Source organism: Erpetoichthys calabaricus, chromosome 10 (genome assembly GCF_900747795.2).
Source record: "Erpetoichthys calabaricus chromosome 10, fErpCal1.3, whole genome shotgun sequence".
Taxonomy (NCBI): domain Eukaryota; kingdom Metazoa; phylum Chordata; class Cladistia; order Polypteriformes; family Polypteridae; genus Erpetoichthys; species Erpetoichthys calabaricus.
Genome location: NC_041403.2, coordinates 41,438,156 through 41,457,811, shown reverse-complemented (window position 1 = coordinate 41,457,811; position 19,656 = coordinate 41,438,156). Strand labels below are relative to the sequence as shown.

Here is a 19,656-nt window from a genome sequence, read left to right as displayed (position 1 = left end):
ATAGAAAAAAACCCCGATCTAAATCTGTTAAGTAGTTCTCTCTTGAAAACCAGACAGACATACAGATATATAGAGATAGTACTTAGCCTGTTACAGAAAAAAAGTATATTACATAAAGAATGATTTGGAAGTGTGTTTTTAAAACATTCTCTTTCAGCTAAACTTTCTAGTAGAGAAAAAAAAAGGCATGAAGCAGATGAAAATTGCCTGCAGCATAAAGATATTTTGTTTGTTTCCAATCATTGACAATATTTACTAATGAAATTCAGTAAAATAGGAACATGCTAGATTAGAAGAACTTTTATTAACTGAATGAAGTTATAGAACAATCTGAAAACCCCAGGACTATACCTGATGTTCCCCACTATCACAAATGACAGTCATCTGAACCACTGAGCTTAGAAAATGGCACAGGAAAGACAAATGTCTGTTCCTACCCTCACTTAGCTGCTTCAGATTATTTTTATGCTGCTCCCCACGTTTTCCTTGGCTTCTTGCAGACAGGAAGGTTATCCAGTTAAAAAATAAAAAGACAGTGCTGAAGTGTCCCGTCATTTGTAACTGACAGAGTCAGCAAAATAACAGATTCTTAAATAGTGAATATGACTAAAATAATTAGTTCTCAAGGGGTTCATAACCCCCTCCAGAACACACCAAACTGGGGCTAACACATGGCAGCACCAATGTGCAAAACTGTTACTGTTAACAGTCGTAGCAGGTGTGACCCTATGCCAATGACCATGGGGTTAAGTCAGGAACAACATCTGAGTTTCCAGCCATATGATAATGGCACCATTCCAGCTGATAACAGTGATGTTGTCAACTCACACTACAGAGGTTCAACTTAGGATACTAGGCTGGATACCTTATAGCACTGGGCTGAGGCTATGGAAGCTACACTGCATTGACCTCTGTTACAATGTGTTGTGTTCCAAGTACAGTGGAACCTCGGTTCACGACCATAATTCGTTCCAAACCTCTGGTCGTAAACTGATTTGGTCGTGAACCGAAGCAATTTCCCCTATTGTATGTAAATACAATTAATCCGTTCCAGACCGTAGGAACTGTATGTAAATATATTTTTTTTTAAAGATTTTTAAGCACAAATACAGTTAATTACACCATAGAATGCACAGTGTAATAGTAAACTAAATGTAAAAACATTGAATAACACTGACACAAACACCCAGGCTCCCTGCTCAGCTGCACGCGCAGGCTCTCTCTCTCTCTCAGCAGCACGTGAGCCCCCCCCCGTAACATTGCAGAAGTTCGCGCTATAGCCTTACAATCCGATCGCTGTAAACACTCTTTTTAAATGAGTTTTAAGCACAGGGGAAAAAAAAGGAACATTTGAACAAATCCGAACTTTATTTAAAAGCCAACCAAGTTCACGCTAATAGCATTACAACCCGATAGCTGTAAACACACTTTTTAAATGAGTTTTAAGCACAGGGGGAAAAAAGGAACATTTGAACAAATCCGAACTTTATTTAAAAGCCAACCAAGAAAGTAACATTGCAGGAGTTCACGCTAATAGCATTACAACCCGATCGCTGTAAACACTCTTTTTAAATGAGTTTTAAGCACAGGGAAAAAATGAACATTTGAAAAAAGAGAAAAGTAACATTGCAACACTTCTCATAATTACGTGTAAGTCTCAATAATTCTCACCACTCTTCACTTGCTTAGAAGCCATGGTTAACTGCAAAAGCACACAAAATACTGTAGAGCACAAAGAGTTCACAGGTAAATCATGCACGTCTGACTGAGAACAATGAACAGGGAGAGGCTGAACACATGCTTAAATACAGTAATCGACACGTACGAACCGGAAGGGAAATGAAATAGAGCACAAAGAGTTCACAGCGAAAGCACGCACGCACGGAGAACAAAGCAACACATGTGGAAATCAACGACGCGCATAAACCGAAAGGGAAACTGGCTTGTTCGTATACCGAGTGTGTGATCGTAAACCGAGGCAAAAGTTTGGTGAACTTTTTGGTCGTAAACCGAGTTGTACGTGTACCGAGACGTTCGTGAACCAAGGTTCCACTGTATTTACATCCTCTTCATATGCTCTACTACCATTCATTCATTTTCTTACTCCTATTAATCTAGATTACCATGGGAGTAACTGGGGCCTATTCCAATAGCACTTGGTGCAAGGCAAGAACCAAACCTGGATTATGTCAATCCATTGCTAGGCACATATGCAAACAAAGCAAAGTTTGAGACAACAGTTGACTTAATAATATTAAAAAAGTTCAGAGGGGGTATTATAACCATGGGGAACATTAGTTACCCAAATACTGACTGACCTTAAAAATTGTGGAGCACAAGAAAAGGTGTTTGTGGACCTAACTAGTGACTATACTCTCAACACAATATGTCAAAGCATCAATGAGAGGGGAAGCTGCCTAGATTTAGTATTTTGGAATTATCAGGAAAGAACAGAGAGGGTGATTGAACCATTAGGATCTAGTGACCATAATATAGTACAATTCACAGTGTTTGGAAGAGAAATTAAGTTTAGTTTAGAAGAGCAAATTTGATCAGATGTGGCAAAAATCTAAAAAAAGGTAAAACTGGGATAGGTTTTTTAAGTGTAGAGACAGATAAAGAGGTGTAGGGCAAGTTTAAAAGCATGTTATATGTAATACAGTACAAGTTCATCACAAAATTTAGAAAAAAGTAGGAAATGAAAATCCACAGTGGATAAATATGAAGCAAAAAATGAGTTGTAAAAGAAAAAAAACAAATACTTCCAGCACTAATTGTAGGGTGTAAAGGTATGACAGCAACAGTTAAAAAAGATTTTAGAAAAACTAAAAAGGCAGCTGCAGAGAAATATTGTAGAAAATGCAAAGGGTAAAGTAGTAAAAAGAATAGTCGAGGAGGTCAAGCACATTAGAAATGGTAAGGGTGAAGTGAAGTATACAGACAATGTATTCAAATAGTGAATGCTCTAAATTTATATTTTTTTTAAGTTTATACTATAAAGAAGCCAATAATCTCCCAGCAGCAACAGGGACTACTAAGGTGCTACTCAGTGATTTGGATATTGTAGAAAAATAGATATGTTGCTTAAATTAAATATTGCTGAAATTAAACAAAGTATCGGGACCAGATAATATTTTTCCTAAAGTGCTTAAGGAGGTTAGTGAGTGCATATTTTATATAAACCCTTGATACATATATTTAAAAAAAACATTACAAATCAAAACAATTCCTAATTACTGAAAGTTAGCAAATGTCATCCCATTATATAAAAGGGTGATCAAGCTGATTACACCATTAGGCTTAACATTTACCACAGGTTAATTAATGGAAGCAGTTATTAAGGGATCAAGCAACACTTGTCAATAACGTGTAGCACCAAACAGTTCACGTGGGCTCAGAATTGGAAGGTTGTGTTTTACAAATATGCTGTAATTCAATGAGAAAGCAAAAAAAGCCACTATAAGAGAGATGTACATGATATTGTTTATCTTTACTTCTATAATGATTTTAATAGGATCCCACGTAAGAGGCTAGTGATCAAACTAAAAGAAGTGGTTATCTGTCAGTAGCTGGGTACAAAATTGCCCTAAATGCTGGGAACATTATTATTATTATTATTATTAATATATTATTATTATTATTAGGTTATGTTGAGAGGTTCTGTTTCATTAATAGAACTGTTTTTGGATCACATGTTACAAGACAAGATTACAAAATTAATCATCCCAAATTAAGAACTCAGAACAAAATGCAAGAGAGTTACAAATCCTTGGTTACAAAAACCTAACAACGCCATTACCATTTAGACAGAAATTCATCAAATAAAGAGTCTTCAAATACTCCTTAAACACATTGGAGGCACGGGAAGCTTGTTACACAAGCTAGGAGCTGCACACGAAAGGAGCCTGGATAGAGATTTGATGTCGTGCAGAGGTGACGTCACTAGATGATGTTCATCAATAAACCTTTAAATCTCAATTCAGTTTTACTTTGGAGAAATTAGTTGAATAGAACTGGTAAATGTGTTGGACTGAATGGCCTGTTCTTACCAAAATTGTTCTGATGTTCTAACTAACATCATATGCACATCTTTTTGCCTTGAGAGGAAAAATTCATTACACAAAAAAAGAAAAAACACACAGAGACATAGAGAATCTGTACAAATTTCAAATAAAAAGTGATCAGTCTGAGATTTGAACCCAGAACACTACATCTAAGGTACAGCAGCACTAATTATTGTGTTGCCAGGTATATACACTTTAGTTCATCTACATATGCCTACTAAACTCTGTAAACTAGTATGAAATCATAGTAATTAGATAAATGTGCAGGTGACATTTGCTTTTATATATAAATTATCCACAGATTCGTCTAAGTGATACTCTCACTGTCAGCTTTACCCTCTGACTATTTGCAATGAGCTTTCTCATCACGCTGTAATAGTGAGATTCACTTGGGAGATTTCAATTTGAAATTCACCTGTGATTTCTTCATTTCTACACCACTTTCAGCTCATTCCCAGTAATGGTGTGATGATTCATTTTATAATAGAAGTCAACCAAAATGGCAGATCAGTTTGTCACATTAGTCCTTCAAATACACCTCAACTGTCTGTCACACACAGTTTTGGACAATTTATTGTTACCAAACAAGAGCACTGTAATATGCTGTGACATTTTAAGGTGGGAATAAATGTGCTGCCTAGAACGGAGATTTCACAATGCCTTTGTCAGACAGTCTGCAAACTCCTAATGATTCAAGCAAATTAGGTTTACAGTACATAAGGGTGTTTCTATGGGTTATTGTGTATGTTTATATGCATTATTGGAAATAAAATCCACAATTATACTCTGCCAAATGTAAATCACTGTGAAATGTTCTCTTTGTTTTATTTAATTAAAATGAATGAAAAATACTAAATATACTGCTGAGGAAACAAAGCCTCTGAGCAGTCATAAAGGTATGAAACTAACAGTAATTAGCAGCTTACTTATTCTTTTTTATTACTGAATATTATCATATTAAAATGTTGATTTACATTTTGTTTATACATTAATGTCTTAAACTCATTACAAATTTTAAGCTTTTCTCTTGGTTGTCTGTGGTGTAGTTTTCAAAAATAAATTCTTGAAAATGGATAAAAACTTAGCAACTTGGCAGATAGACCACCTCTTTGTGAGGTTACAGAACTGTGGGTCTACCTCTCGCCACGTGTTGGAGCATACCTTGCCTCAGCTTAGCTAGCGATGCCTGTCTTTTCAACAGACATTATCAGATTACTACAGATTTATTACAGAAACTACAGATTGTTAAGGAGCAACGTTTGATCCGAGCTACGTGTGTTTTAGAGGATAGCTGCTGATTGCCAGAGATATAACGGCCACATGCTTTACTCCCCATGCGGGGGACGCTCTCCCGTCAGAGCTGAACACGATCAGATGCACTGCCAATGTTTGACGTTGGAGTGTAACTACCGCTTGGCCAGAATTACATTTTTTTATTGATTTTAAAACTGTGTCCTGTTTCACTACTACGTGGGTGGAGCCACAGGGGACATACAGTATACACACTTATATTTAAATATATATATAAAACTATTAACTTAACAAAAGGTCATGTCACTTGCAGAAATTCTCAGTTGATTTTGCACTTATGGTGTGTACTGATCATACGGATGAGACAGAGTTGAGGAGTCAGGTGGAAAACTCAACATCAGCAAAACCAAGGAATTGATTATTGACTTTCGCCACACCAAAGAGCCTTTATGTCTGGTCACTGTTCAAGTACTTGGTAGTCCACATCAATGACAGGATGGACTTATCTCGTAACACAGAGGAACTACATAAGAAAGGGAATATGAGACTTATTTTTCTTAACACCATGTCATATTAGAGATCCTTTACAGAGATGTTCAGCCATAGCCTTCATTTTGAGTTGGAGACAGTCAGAGGCAAACCCCCACGAATCCCGTCACCTCATGTGACACACCCAGGAACTCCCTCCAATTAGTCTACAATTTGTTCTGACAAAATCCAACAGGTTTGATTTTGTCTTTAGTCACAGAGACAAGCTTTGTGTTCATGAGAGCTGACAACCAATGAATTTTCATCCAGAAGTATTGTATAATGCATATAATGTGAAAATGTGGAATAACGAATGTGGATGTTAGGAACCTCACAAACAAAACAGAATCTTGTCTGTCTGGTGTCTAATGCTTGTACCATGACAGAATGCAAAAAAAGAATAACAAGAGCAAAAATTGCGGCTGAGCTCACTGTACCTGTTAAACCTTCGCACAGCACCAGCTTAACCAGGCAGTACACATTTGAGTGTCACAAAATGGGGCAAGTATAACTGTGCTGGAAGTCATCATGTAGTTGCCCTAGTGCTGGAGCTATGCCGGTTCATACCGAAAACAGTTTTTTATTTTTGTTATGATATGGATTTTTCTTATACCGCAACACCGGTATAAATAGTCTAAACAATGTATGGAAGTGGCACTGTGGGGAAACTGTTTAAGGGGGGACCTTTTCCCTGCGACACCGCTAAACACACATGCAATGGGGTACATGCGTTACTGGAGGTATTGAGCGGTGAAAATGAACAGAGAACATTCTAAAACTGAAGCTGTAGCAGACGATAAAGTTGAACGTAATGATATAGAAGAACTTTTGCCAAAAAAAGAAGCTGTGTCTGTTGTCTGGAGATAATGTCGAGCTAAAGTTGTTGCCGTAGGTGGCAACACGAGCAATTTGCTGCACCACCTTAGCCACAAACACGCTTTGGACACAGGCTCCACACAGCCATAGGTATGTAATAGCTATTAAAATAATAAACTATTTTAAGTAATGGTAGTAAAAACATACCATAGTAATAAGAAATATACAATGAATGTGTGTACAATCCATTTTCTGGTTATTTCTATTATCAGTCAGTACAGGTAGTCCCCTATTTACAATGGTTTAACTTAGATTTTTCGTCAAAAGCGAGGTGATAATTTATATAAAATTGTGTAAAATATACATTTTCAAGTTGGCACGGCAAGCAAACGTTTCTATGGGCTGAGCGATTCAGTATGATAGGTTGCCGGAAACTCCCATGTTGTGAGATGCCTCAGGCCAGCTAGTGATCGATAGAGATCAGTGATCTGGTTGTTACAGCGCTTTTTGATACGCTAGAAGGAAAGTTAGCCATGTTGATCTGACCTCGATTCCCTGCGCGTATGTGAGTAGCGAAGAGCAAACAGCTTCTAAAATGGCATATGGAGAGATACCAAAGTGAATGCTCAAAGCAATATAATCCGCGGATGACTTTTTGCGTATTATCACTGAATCGGGGTCTGATTTGTCAGATTTAGATTTTGATTTTGATGCAAGTGATCTGAAGATGGAGATCAAAAACAAAAGTGAGGTACCAGGATCAGCTGATCGGTCCCCAGATGATTGTGGTGCTGAACACGTTCCTGTAGCTGATGCACCCATGGCAACATTCGCCTGGGATGACCGACACTTACGATGACACGAGGTACAAACCACATTGGGTCTCACCGCAATGGTCAGCCCTGCGCACCCGTCTCACAAAGACAGCCAGGCAGCCAGTCCACCGTGCATTCCTGCTGGCCTAGCTTGAAGCAAGGTCCATATTAATGCAATTTGTCTTAATGATGGCTCAGTTGGTAAAGATGTCATCACCAAGTTGCACTTGTTTTATTTTACTTTATTTCTATTTGTTGAATACTGTGTAATGTACCTGGACTTGAACCCTTGAAGTAATAGTATTATCACTGGAAGTTGCACTATTATTTATTTTATTGTTATTATTTATTAGTTTAAATATTATGCAGTTTAATGATGGTAAAGTTGTTTTAAAAAGTCACTTTAACGTGTCATTGGACAGAGATTGTTAACATAAACAGAAAGTGTAGTTGGTTTACAAAAAATATTGACTATTTATTCCTTTTCTAAGACATGTTCAGTGCAATACAACTTTTGACAAGCACCTCTGGATATTTTACTAAGTCTAAATGCCTCTTTGGATGGTTGAAATTATTTTGTCAAAATTATAGTTTAAGTTGTTTGCAAACTTTGTTCAATAAAAAGGTTCTATACTTTGACTGCAACTGTCATGCAATGTGATTCCTTAACTTCATTAGTGCCTCTCCCTTGAAAACTATCACTTTATGGGGCCATGCAAACCTGGATTAATACTTGTGTGCACATTAAAACGTTTTTTTGTACAATGTACAATTATCATGACAGTGGAATAGGTTATTCTTAGCCAGTCTATTGCAGTAATTGCAGTGGAAAATGTGGTTAACATCCACTCATGCATGGGAAAAAAAATACCATTGAATACCGTGAAACCGGTGTAATTTTGAAAAATACAGTGATATATACCGCCTAGCACTAAGTTGCCCAGTGATTTTCAATGATGAAAATCAACATCGTTTAGCAACAAGATCAGTAGATTTTAGTTGGCAAGTTTGACATACCCTACAAGTAGAAGTTTAATAATGTGACATCAGCTTTAGGAGACTTTAATGTGGAGACATTCTTTACATGTTCCAAAACTGTGTGTGCTGGGCCGGTAACCACTACAAGGGAGGCCCACTGAATCAATAAGTTAATTAAGATGGCAGAATTCCCCGGGGTTTGTTTACATCTCTCAACCCTGTGGCCCTGGCCGGGAAGGAGGTCTCGCGTTAATGTATCGTGAGAAGTGGAAAGTCCGTTGTCTGTTCCTGCCTTCAGTTCTTTTGAATCTCGTGTGTCAATTAACTGGACCTATTCCTACTATTATTGCAACTGTTTACCGGCCCCCTAAATCAAATGATGACTTTCTGAACGACTTTGCTGTTTTTTTTACACACTTATCTACTGTTTCATCAAACATAATACTTCTGAGGGATTTCAATATACATATGGATAATATCAATGTCCCTGTTACCAGAGACTTTACATCCTGCCCTGAGAGTTTTGGATTCCAGCAGCATACTGATGTTCCCACTCATTCCAAAGGACATATCTTGGACTTGATTTCCTGTTCTGCTTGATTGTACTGCAGATGAACTCCCCATAACTGATCATTTTCTTATTTCATTCAATGTTAAACTTGCACTTTCCAATACTAAGCTTTCCCGTCCCATGTCTTTCCGTAATATTAAGAATATTAACTTAGACTCTCTTTCCTCTAGTATTGATTCCCTTATGGACATTCGTAATTTATCCACCCCTGAAGAACTGGTCTCACACTATAACACTGGACTTAATGGTATTCTTAACTCTGTCGTTCAATTAAAAACTAGATCTGTTTCTTTCTCCTTTTCTGCTCCCTGGTTCACGCCTGAACTTCGGTTTTTGAAAGCCAAAGGCCGGCAACTTGAACGGTCGTATAAAAAACTGGACTCTTTGTTCACAAAGAGATGTACAAAAACCATATACTTTATTACAAGGACTGTATTGCCCAAACTAAATTTAACTATTATACTCAAATTATTTCTTCCAATGAAGCCAACACCAAGTCATTGTTTTCACTGCTTAATAATATCACACAACCCCCAGATTCTTTACTTTCTCACCTTTACTCAACTGATTTTTGCAATTCCCTTATGTTCTTTTTTAATGAAAAAATCCAGAAGATTCATCAGTCTCTCGGTACGGATTCCTCCAATACTTCATTTGAATTTCAACCACAAACTCACTCATTTTCCTCTTTTCAGCTTCCTACTTTTTCAGAAATCTCAGATCTTGTCTGTAAGTCTAAGCCATCCACCTGTCAACTGGACCCCCTCCCTACAGTTCTGGTTAAAGCCTGCCTCCCCTCTCTGGTCCCCTTTATCTCTGCTATAATCCACTCTTCTCTCTCTACTGGTACTGTTCCTTCATCTTTTAAAACTGCTGCAATAACTCCAATACTGAAAAAACCTGGTGCCAATCCGACTAATTTCAGTAATTTTCGTCCTATTTCTAATCTACTCTTCATTTCCAAAATTCTTGAAAAAATAGTGGCTATTCAACTTCATTCTCATTTATCTCAAAATAATTTGTATGAACAGTTCCAGTCTGGTTTTCGTCTCCTCCACAGTATATAAATGGCATTTATAAAAATTACTAATGACCTCTTTGTGGCAGCTGATTCTGTTTTAATTACTATTCTCATCCTCCTTGATCCGAGTGCAGCCTTTGACACTATTTGTCACACTACTCTTCTCAATAGATTATTTTCGATTGGCATTACCCACACTCCATTAGATTGGTTCAGATCCTACCTCTCAGGCCGCACTCAGTTTGTTCATCTTAAAACTTTCACATCCCAACCCACTGCTGTTACTTCAGGTGTGCCCCTGGGCTCTGTTCTGGGGCCCCTCCTTTTCATTATTTAACTCCTTTCCCTTGGTAATATCTTTTGTAAATATAACATTAGCTTCCACTGTTATGCTGATGACACCCAACTCTGTCTCACTAGCAAACCTACTGCTTCCTTCCCACCCTTCTCACTTATTGATTGCATAGCAGAAATCAAATCCTGGTTTTCTTCAAATTTTCTTAAATTAAATAGTAACAAAACTGAGGTTCTCCTCATTGGTAAAAAATCAACATTATCCAAAACTGATCATTTTTCATTTGTTATTGATAATTCCTCTGTCTCCCCTTCCCCACAAGTTAAGAGTTTGGGTGTCATCCTTGACAGTACTTTATCCTTTCAGTCCCACATCAATAACATCTCCAGGTCTGCTTACTTCCACCTGCGTAACATTAATCTTATTCGTCCCTCCCTCACTCCCCACACCAGTGCTATCCTTGTTCATAGCCTGGTCACTTCTCTTCTGAATTATTGATATTCCCTTTTCTTTGGTCTTCCTCACAAATCTCTTTATAAACTTCAACTGGTCCAGAATTCAGCTGCACGCATCATTACTAGCACCCCCTCTATTCACCATATCACTCCTGTTTTGCAGGAGCTTCATTAGCTTCCAGTTAAATTCCGCATTCAATTCAAAATTCTTCTGTTAACTTTTAAGGCTATCCACGACCTTGCCCCTCCATATCTGTCTGACCTCCTCCATGTTGCCATTCCCTCCCATACCCTTGGATTCTCTTCCTCCATCCATTTGACTGTCCCCTTCATCCATCTTACCCAGCTCTGGAGCTCACTACCATCTGAACTTAGAAATATTGAATCATTTTCACAAATCTAAACTTAAAACTCATTTGTTTAAGACTGCTTTTTCTCTTTGATTACAATTGCTCTGTCTGATTTTAATTTTTGTATTTTAGTTTTGTTTATAATCTGTGTTTTATCTATTGTTCAGTGTCCTTGAGTGTTTAGAAATGTGCCAACAAATAAATAAAATGTATTATTATTATTATTATTATTATTATTATTATTATTATTATTATTATTATATGCTGTTTCCACACATACTGTGCTTTCAACTACAGGCTTCCTAGAGTTTGTACAGAGTAAGCACTTGGATGAACCTAAAATTTCTATTGAAAACACAGCCTGAAATTGTATGAGCTATCTAAAAGTGAAATTGAAGTAGTTGTTAAAAATGACAAAATGATTTAAGATAAATGTTTGTACTGGGACGTCAACTTGCAGTATAGAATCTGTCCTTGGAGAGCCACTGAATAGTGTGGAGGAAATGGCAAATATCAAGAGTTTTGTCACCTTTCTTAGAATTTCTACTTACTAAATGTTCATTCTAATGTAAATGTACATGGAATTTCATCTGTCGCAATTAACTAAGACTTTTAGGAAAATAAGTCACTGCTGTACCACAGTGGATTATAAATTACCTCTTGAACAGATTGAACCATCTGTCTGTGTTGATTGCACAATACCTATTCACTACTGCATACTCAATTTTTATTGCTTCTTAATGCTTCTTGAGGATACGAGAGTACAATCACAAATGCATATTATTTACATACCTTTTTATTTATCTAATGTCATTTCACCTGTTGAGATTTCACAAACAGTACACATATTATTACATTAAAATTATGATGATAACCAACAACCATAACCACATTTGACATACCATTATTTTTTATAGTGCCTTTCACATGAGGAATTATGACAAATAGATCAGCAGAGGAAAATGGCATGGCTGACCTCCTGACTTGACTCTCTGTGATCTTTTGAGTCAGCTTAAAAACAATGCACCTCTGTAAGTTGTATTGTTCTGTTTGTTTTATGTTCTGCATAGCGGTACAAAGGTTAATGGTGCCGCTTCACAGCTCCAGGGATGTGGGCTCAGCTTCTGAGTTGGCAACTATATCAGTGAGGAATTTACTTATCCTTTCAGTGTAATTCTTCTTTTCGTTTATTTTTTTCTTCCACACTCAAAAGACACCAACATAAGATGGCACATCCACAATTACCTTGCTATAACTGTGGCTTTCAGTGAGCCTGCCCTGTAATCAACTAGATCCCCTTTCAGAACTGTGTCTTGTTTTAAGCCCAAAGCAGCTTGGTTAGGATCTGGATTCTTATAACTTTTGTTTTCAAATGGAGAAAGCAGGTTGTGGAATAGGATCAATACTTTAAGAGGACTGAAACCTGTACAAAAATCCATCAATTTTCACAACACATTTGATCGTCCTTTGTGGTTGTATTGGGCTATACTGGCAAGACTAGAAGCAACCCTGGGCTGGGGGGTTCATCCATTACTGAGCACAGAGAGGCAGGCATATTTTAGTTTAAATTAACACACTGTAGCCAACACATTTTCAGGATGCTAGAGAAAAAAACTGAAAACCCGAAGAAAAACCCATGAAGAAATCAACCATCAGTGACCAACCTGGGATTTTGAACAAAACAGAAATCTTTAATATAAAGCAGACTACTTAGCAGGATGCTAACAGGTCAAGTAAAACTCCACTTAACCTGTGTTATTGTATAACCAGAAACCCATTGGTATTTTTTACAAATTCATTGTTATCTATTCATGGTTATTTATGGAACCTGTTACAGTTTCAAATAAATAAAAGTTCTTTCTGGAACCTTCATGTGGATGGTTCTTCGGGGAGGCAAAATGGTTCCCCCATGGCACTGCTCTGAAGGACTACTATGGCCACTAAGAAAACTCAATCAAATTATCAAACCACTTCAACCCTGTTTAACATCAAGCACAAGCCTTGGAGAGAGTGCCAACCCATCAGAGGACCAAGTTAGAGTTTCCACTCAATCTACTCAGCAAACATCTGAGAGGAAAACAGGAGTATCCAGAGAAATAAAACTTATACAGAAACAGGGATGACTCCACACAGACAGATGAGACTTCAATTTAGGATCCCGAACGCCAGAGCAGTGAGTCTGCAGAGCTAAACCATTCATCACCATGCTGACACTTTGAAAAATGCTATCGCAAATGATAGGCTAAAGCTCTTTATTGAACTTTTACAGAAAAAAAGGCTTTTAGTACTCAAAAGCATTTCTTGACTCACCAGCTAGAAATAAAAATAAATGACAGGGAATATGACTAATACAATTCAAATACATATAAATGGAAAGCAGTGTTTCAAGCAAACTGTATTGCACATCATTGATACTAAATAACTGTAACCTGAGTAAAATGGCTTACAACCTAAATGTATGTTCAAAATAAAAACTATAAAAGCACAAGCAACTACATTAATACATCTGCATTATATGCATTGGCGCTGAATGATGGGTAACATGAAGTACCTCTTAACAGGTATGTGAGGGTATTCCCGTTACCCACCCATTTGGCTCAATTATTCTTTAGGGGTCTTGTCAAAGAAGTGGCACATACAAGAACATGACATTCATTTCACACTCTTTGGAGCTTTTAGCATTACGCCCAACAATGGTGTGTGATCCTAGCAAGGTAATTATGAGTCTCTTCACAGCGTGCACTGTGCAGTGGTGCACTGCTAATTATTTACACTAGATGGCAGTGTTTTGAATACTATAATGTATTATTGATCTGATGATCTTTTTTATGGCTACAAGCTTTCAGGCACTGGTAAACATATTTTGTTGCTGTCAATATAATTGGATCAGCTTCATTGTTTCCATTTCAACATTCAGCAGATGATTCTCATGGACTAATATAAATTAGGATGACAACAGCAATATAACCTCTCTGATTTTTTTTTTCTTTTTGATTTTTTTATACTGAGTTATTTTCATCTTTTTTAAATAGAAGTATTCATCCCTGCATATACAGGGAATGTTGTTCTTGGCACTGAATAATAACTAACATTGAAATGATGAAAAAAAACAGGTAGGTAAAACATAAATAGCTATATTAGCCATGAACAGTGATACACAAGCTGCAAACTATTAAAGAAGTAAAGCGTAAAAACTGAAATGGCTAAACATACAAGGAAATCTTAGTTGTGGGTTATTATTATTATTTTGTTTTTTTCTATTTGCTATTCCTTATTGGATGCATAACATTTTTCCCCCCAACTTAATATCATTCAGTGGGACCAGAGTCAGTCCTGCTGACACTAAATGTAAGGTATAGGAACCCAGCAGGAGAAAGGAGCCAGGCCATTGTGATGCACACTTACACACACATCTGTCCACACACTGCCAAATTAGATTTACCAATTAAACTGCACATCCTTGGAATCAACATGATAGCAGCTGGAAGAAAAGCCTACACAGGGAATTCAAACCCAGGACACTGGGTCTGTGAAGCAGCAGCCCTTCCCAGTCCTAACCACTGGACAACCACACTGCTCTGGTTGAAGGCATTGTAAAGGTAAGTGGAGTTGAAAAGAGGGCAAAGAAAATGAAATGCAAAATGGTTTAGAGGTCTTCTGTGTGTAGATTTCATGGCATCTCTTGCCTCAAATGGAGTACATTTTAATACTGAAATTTTAAAAAATTAATTGCTTTCATAAAAAATAAAAAATCTAACCAAGTATGTTTAACCTGATTTTTGCAGCAGTGGTGAGTGTTGAAGCCTATTATGGTGGCATAGGGCATAAGACTAGAAACAACCCTGGATGGGATTCTAGTCTATCACAGGATGCCGTCACTCACATACTGTACACGCCTGTATGGCATCTAAGAAGGCGCCAGTCAACCTAAGATACAAGAGTTGACGCGTACACCAATAAATTGTTGAGTATTTCTGTTCATATAGAGTTTTTATCATTCCTGTTATTTATTTGTACCAGGCATATAAAATCATTACCAGTAATGCTAAAATCATCAGACCGATCATAATAAGCAACAATGTTATGTCTGAAATTGAAAAATGGATTATAATAGCTTATTACTGCCCTAAATGTTTAGATGCTTGCTTAATTCATGACTCAGATCTTTGGAATGAAAAATAAAAGTTAATGGTTAAAAACACATTAACTGCTAACAAATGACAATAGGCGCTTTAAAAAACAAACAATACTGATAAACGTAAACAGATTATCTGTCAAGGGTAATCCAAAATATCTTCATTGTTAGAGAATAATATACAATAAATTTTGTGACCTTCTTATTGAAAGCTATCTTTTAAGTCAAACATACAAAATACCACACAAAAAAAAATAAACAAGAAAACTCTCATTAAAGCCTGATTAACAAAACAGGCTACACTAAAAGAAAATATATTTTGTAATTTCTTCTGAGAATACAAGCATACTGCATACAAATGTATACTGTATACTATGCACCCATACTGTATTCACGAGTCAAAATGTGCCAAAAACAATGCATATATGCAATTTTGCATGTGTCCAATCTCTCCTTATAAACTGTTTATTTATTCTTTCTTTCTTTAAATGTAGGGAATTTTTAATCCAAAAAGACATTAATTTTACTGACTATAATCTATCTATCATATGGTGCCTTTCACATCTATCTATCTATCTATCTATCATATAGTGCCTTTCACATCTATCTATCTATCTATCTATCATATAGTGCCTTTCACATCTATCTATCTATCTATCTATCTATCTATCTATCTATCTATCTATCTATCTATCTATCATATAGTGCTTTTCACATCTATCTATCTATCTATCTATCTATCTATCTATCTATCTATATTATAGTACCTATCTATAGCTCTCTCTCTCTCTCATAACACGCCCTTATTCCTTGAGGAATCGGAGGTACTACATAATCAGACTCTGGCCGCAGCTACATTAATTGCTCGGTAATCCATGCATCCATCCATCCATCTATCCATTTTCCAAACCCGCTTATCCAGGGCAGGGTCGCAGGGCACTTGGAGCCAATCCCAAGCATCGAGCGCAAGGCAGGACCAATCATTGGATAGTGCCCATCAGGGTGAGAACACACAAAGGTGTCAAGTCGGCCCCGCCAATCCATCTAGCCTGCATGTTTTTGATAATGTGAAGTATAATTTACAAACACCCCGAAATTCTAAAAAATGATTTTCTGTGTAAGTGGATTTTGTTAAATTATCTATACGTGATCAATGGTGAAAACGTTTTTTTATGCAACGTTTAAATACTGCAGATCAAAGAATTCCGTTTAAAACGACTGGCTAAGACTTTAGACTGCACTTTAGAGAATGTCTTCTAATTTCAGCCCCTAGGACAAAGCAAACTATCAAAACTGCATTAGTTCTGAATAAATACGACTATCTAACTACAACTAAAATATCTGAACCCGTGTCTTCGGACTCTATCCCCGCTGCCATGGGTGCAATGCAGGAACTAACTGTGGGTGACAGTCCATCGTAGGACACGCTCTTCTTCTTCTTCTCTCTCTCTCTCTCTCTCTCTCTCTCACACACACACACACGCACGCACGCACACACACACACACACACACACATTAGGCTAACCACAAAGAAGCTGCTGGTGTAGCCGTATATTTTAGTGATGCTTACACAGATCTCACTTTTAGTAGGACAGAAAATGCTACATCGTCCTGAAAGCGGGAAGTCAGGAATCGAGGTCCGAGCCATATAAAAAATCACATAAAGCAGCATCACCACAGCCACCGATTAAACTAATGTTTAGGGCAGGGAGGTGTCTCACCGTTTTCATTTAACAGAAGTGAATGGCTTCATCCCCTTTTCTTTCATTGTATTCCCCGTGGCACATTTACCTTGACCGCACAAATATAAATATCTTAGAACAAAGGGCTATTTCACATAAATACAGTCAAATCAATTATACTGTACGTTGTCAATATGTGTACGAAGCGATTTACAAATACATCTAAAATTTAGTTGGTAGCCTATAAGGTATTGTATACGTGAACTTGGATCTAGTTTTAGTTAATACAGGCGTATCAACAAGGTGATGAAAGCAACGGAATGAACAAAATAAATTACGCTCTGTGGTCATATTGTTGTGGCCATAAACCCACATGCGTTTATTAATCATACTTTCCGCTTTTGATCAGGACAGTCCATTTAAAAGTATAGCATATTTAAAATGTAAAAATAATGCAAATTAGTCTCAAAAACAAAAATGTCAACATTTCGTTTCGACGTTTCTTTAACTGAAGACTCGTGCGGCTAAACCTTTTCAACAGGCTGGGATAAGGCAGAAAGCCGCCGCCGCCACCTATTCATCACGAAAACTACAGCGAATGTATCTCAAGCGGGGAGTTTACGATTGAATCTCTCAAGGTAGACAACTCAAGATTTAGCCCAGCGCTACAGTAAAACGCTACAGAGGCGAACATAAAACTAAAATCATTTTCACAGTTGGAGTATTCTTTGCCATTTTCATATACTATACACTATACGACACATGGCGGACACATAAAACGCAGAAACTAAAGTGCATCATTCTTTATTTGAAATGAAACGACGGCTTAGAGTTATCTGTCTATTCTTTTATCCATTATTTTACTGAGCCAGTCAGGAATTGAAGAATTATATGTACAAATATCAGGACGTGAAGAAATAACGTCTTTAACACCTGCTACACTATAATAGCGTGGCGATTATAACGACAGGTAAATGGTTTGCTTATTGTAGATTCAATAGGATGCGAGACTGGTTTAATGCGGAGTTTAACGCGACCTGCTATTAAACAGCCGTTACATAAAATACATAGATAAAAGTAATGTGAGAGTATGCCACAATACCTGGAATATATGTTTTCCAAATCACTAGCGCAGCAAAACCTCAAAGCGATGCCGCATTATTTTCAAGAGCTGCTGTTCCAATGTATACACTGCATCTCCCGTATTTTAAATATGTGCGCGTCTTTTAAACGATTGTACGCTATCCGACTGTCTCTATTAAACTACATTTTCTAAAGTTGGTGACATTGGCTACAATAACCACGATGAGGGCTTTTATTTCTGTAAAAGTTCATTTTGACCTCTTCCAACTATTATTGCTTGTTGTTATGAATTAACAGGGAAGCGATGTGACGGTAACTACGCAGCGATAGCTTTAATGCAGCTGTCCTTTTCCCCCAAATTATTCTCACAAATGCGAGCTGCAGCACTTTCTGATTATACGAGGACAAACAATGCAGTGCAATGTAACAGTCGTAGAGTAATGACGAATTCTCCTAAGAAAACTACGGTGCAGCATTTAACCTGTGGTGTCTCTAAAAACAGCATGCGAATATCACGCGAGCCCCGAAACCGTAAAGTAATGAATAAATGAAGAGAGATCGTGCAGCCACTCACCATCGTCGGATAGAATCCGGACAGCATGACCAGAAGCAGAAGGTCCAGGACGCTGACCAGTGCCTGCATTCTGTTCCGAAGCAGTTACAATTTTTAGCGACTCATTCATTCACTGGCAAGTCTCTTACTGCGGGACCTCTGCGAGCATCACACTGGGGATGGAAGCGCCCCAGCTTACCAAGAAGGCTAGATCCGCATTCATTACAGCGTTCCTCAGGCTCTGGACGTTCCGTGAATACGACAGACAGCTCCACGCAGATTCCAGTAGGAGCAAAAAACGAAGTGAGAGAGAGAAAAAAAGTTTTGACCCAAAACAATTATAAAACCGGGACTGCTAAAATGAGGATTCGGATCTGGATTGCGGAAGTGACATCACCAGAGCCTCCTCCTGAGCTGGCCGATTGAAAGCACTTTATAAGGAATTAATTATAAGACGATGGGTGAAAAATAAAATATTCTCCATGGGTAACTGCAAATACAGAGCAACACGTCGTTTGCGAGTAGTCTTACCCGTTCAACGCGAATCCTTCTCAATTTACAGCGAGCATTAGGCGAGTGTAAAACTTGACATGATAAAATAATGTAACCTATTGCCCTACATCTGTTTCGCACAGTACGAGAAAAGGCGATTCAGACCGAGATATGTGATTCAGAGAAGGCTTGTGACTGATGCCTCGGCAGGAACATAAAATAAAGAAACGATATCATCCTAGTCTTCTGGATACAATCTTGGTACCCCAGAAAAGATACACAATTAATACTGTGACTCCACCCACACTGGGATAAACTTCAAGTCCGGTATCCATTCGATTTTCTCAACTTCAAAATGCATCTTAAATTACTCAACGGACACTCTGCCAGATAATTTATTTTTCAATCGCACTGACGATCTGAATGCCAATAATCGAAAACTGCATGCGCTGGGATCCATCTGAGTTATCAATGTACATATTTCGCACAGTAGATACTGCGATGTTCGATTTTGGTGTTCTCTGCGATTGCTTTTTTCTGTTTTCTCTTCGTAAGCATTGATTTTTT

The 19,656-nt window shown here is 37.5% G+C and overlaps 1 protein-coding gene across 1 annotated transcript in view; it reads right to left on the bottom strand.

Annotated features, from left to right (window-relative positions):
* The window catches only part of olfm3a (olfactomedin 3a), a 117,030-nt gene extending 97,752 nt beyond the window's left edge, over positions 1-19,278 (bottom strand). The window contains exon 1 of the mRNA XM_028811104.2: positions 18,619-19,278. Coding sequence (XP_028666937.1) covers positions 18,619-18,687 — 69 coding nt within the window. The 5' untranslated portion in view covers positions 18,688-19,278. The remainder of the gene's footprint in view (positions 1-18,618) is intronic.
* Positions 19,279-19,656: the final 378 nt, after the last annotated feature.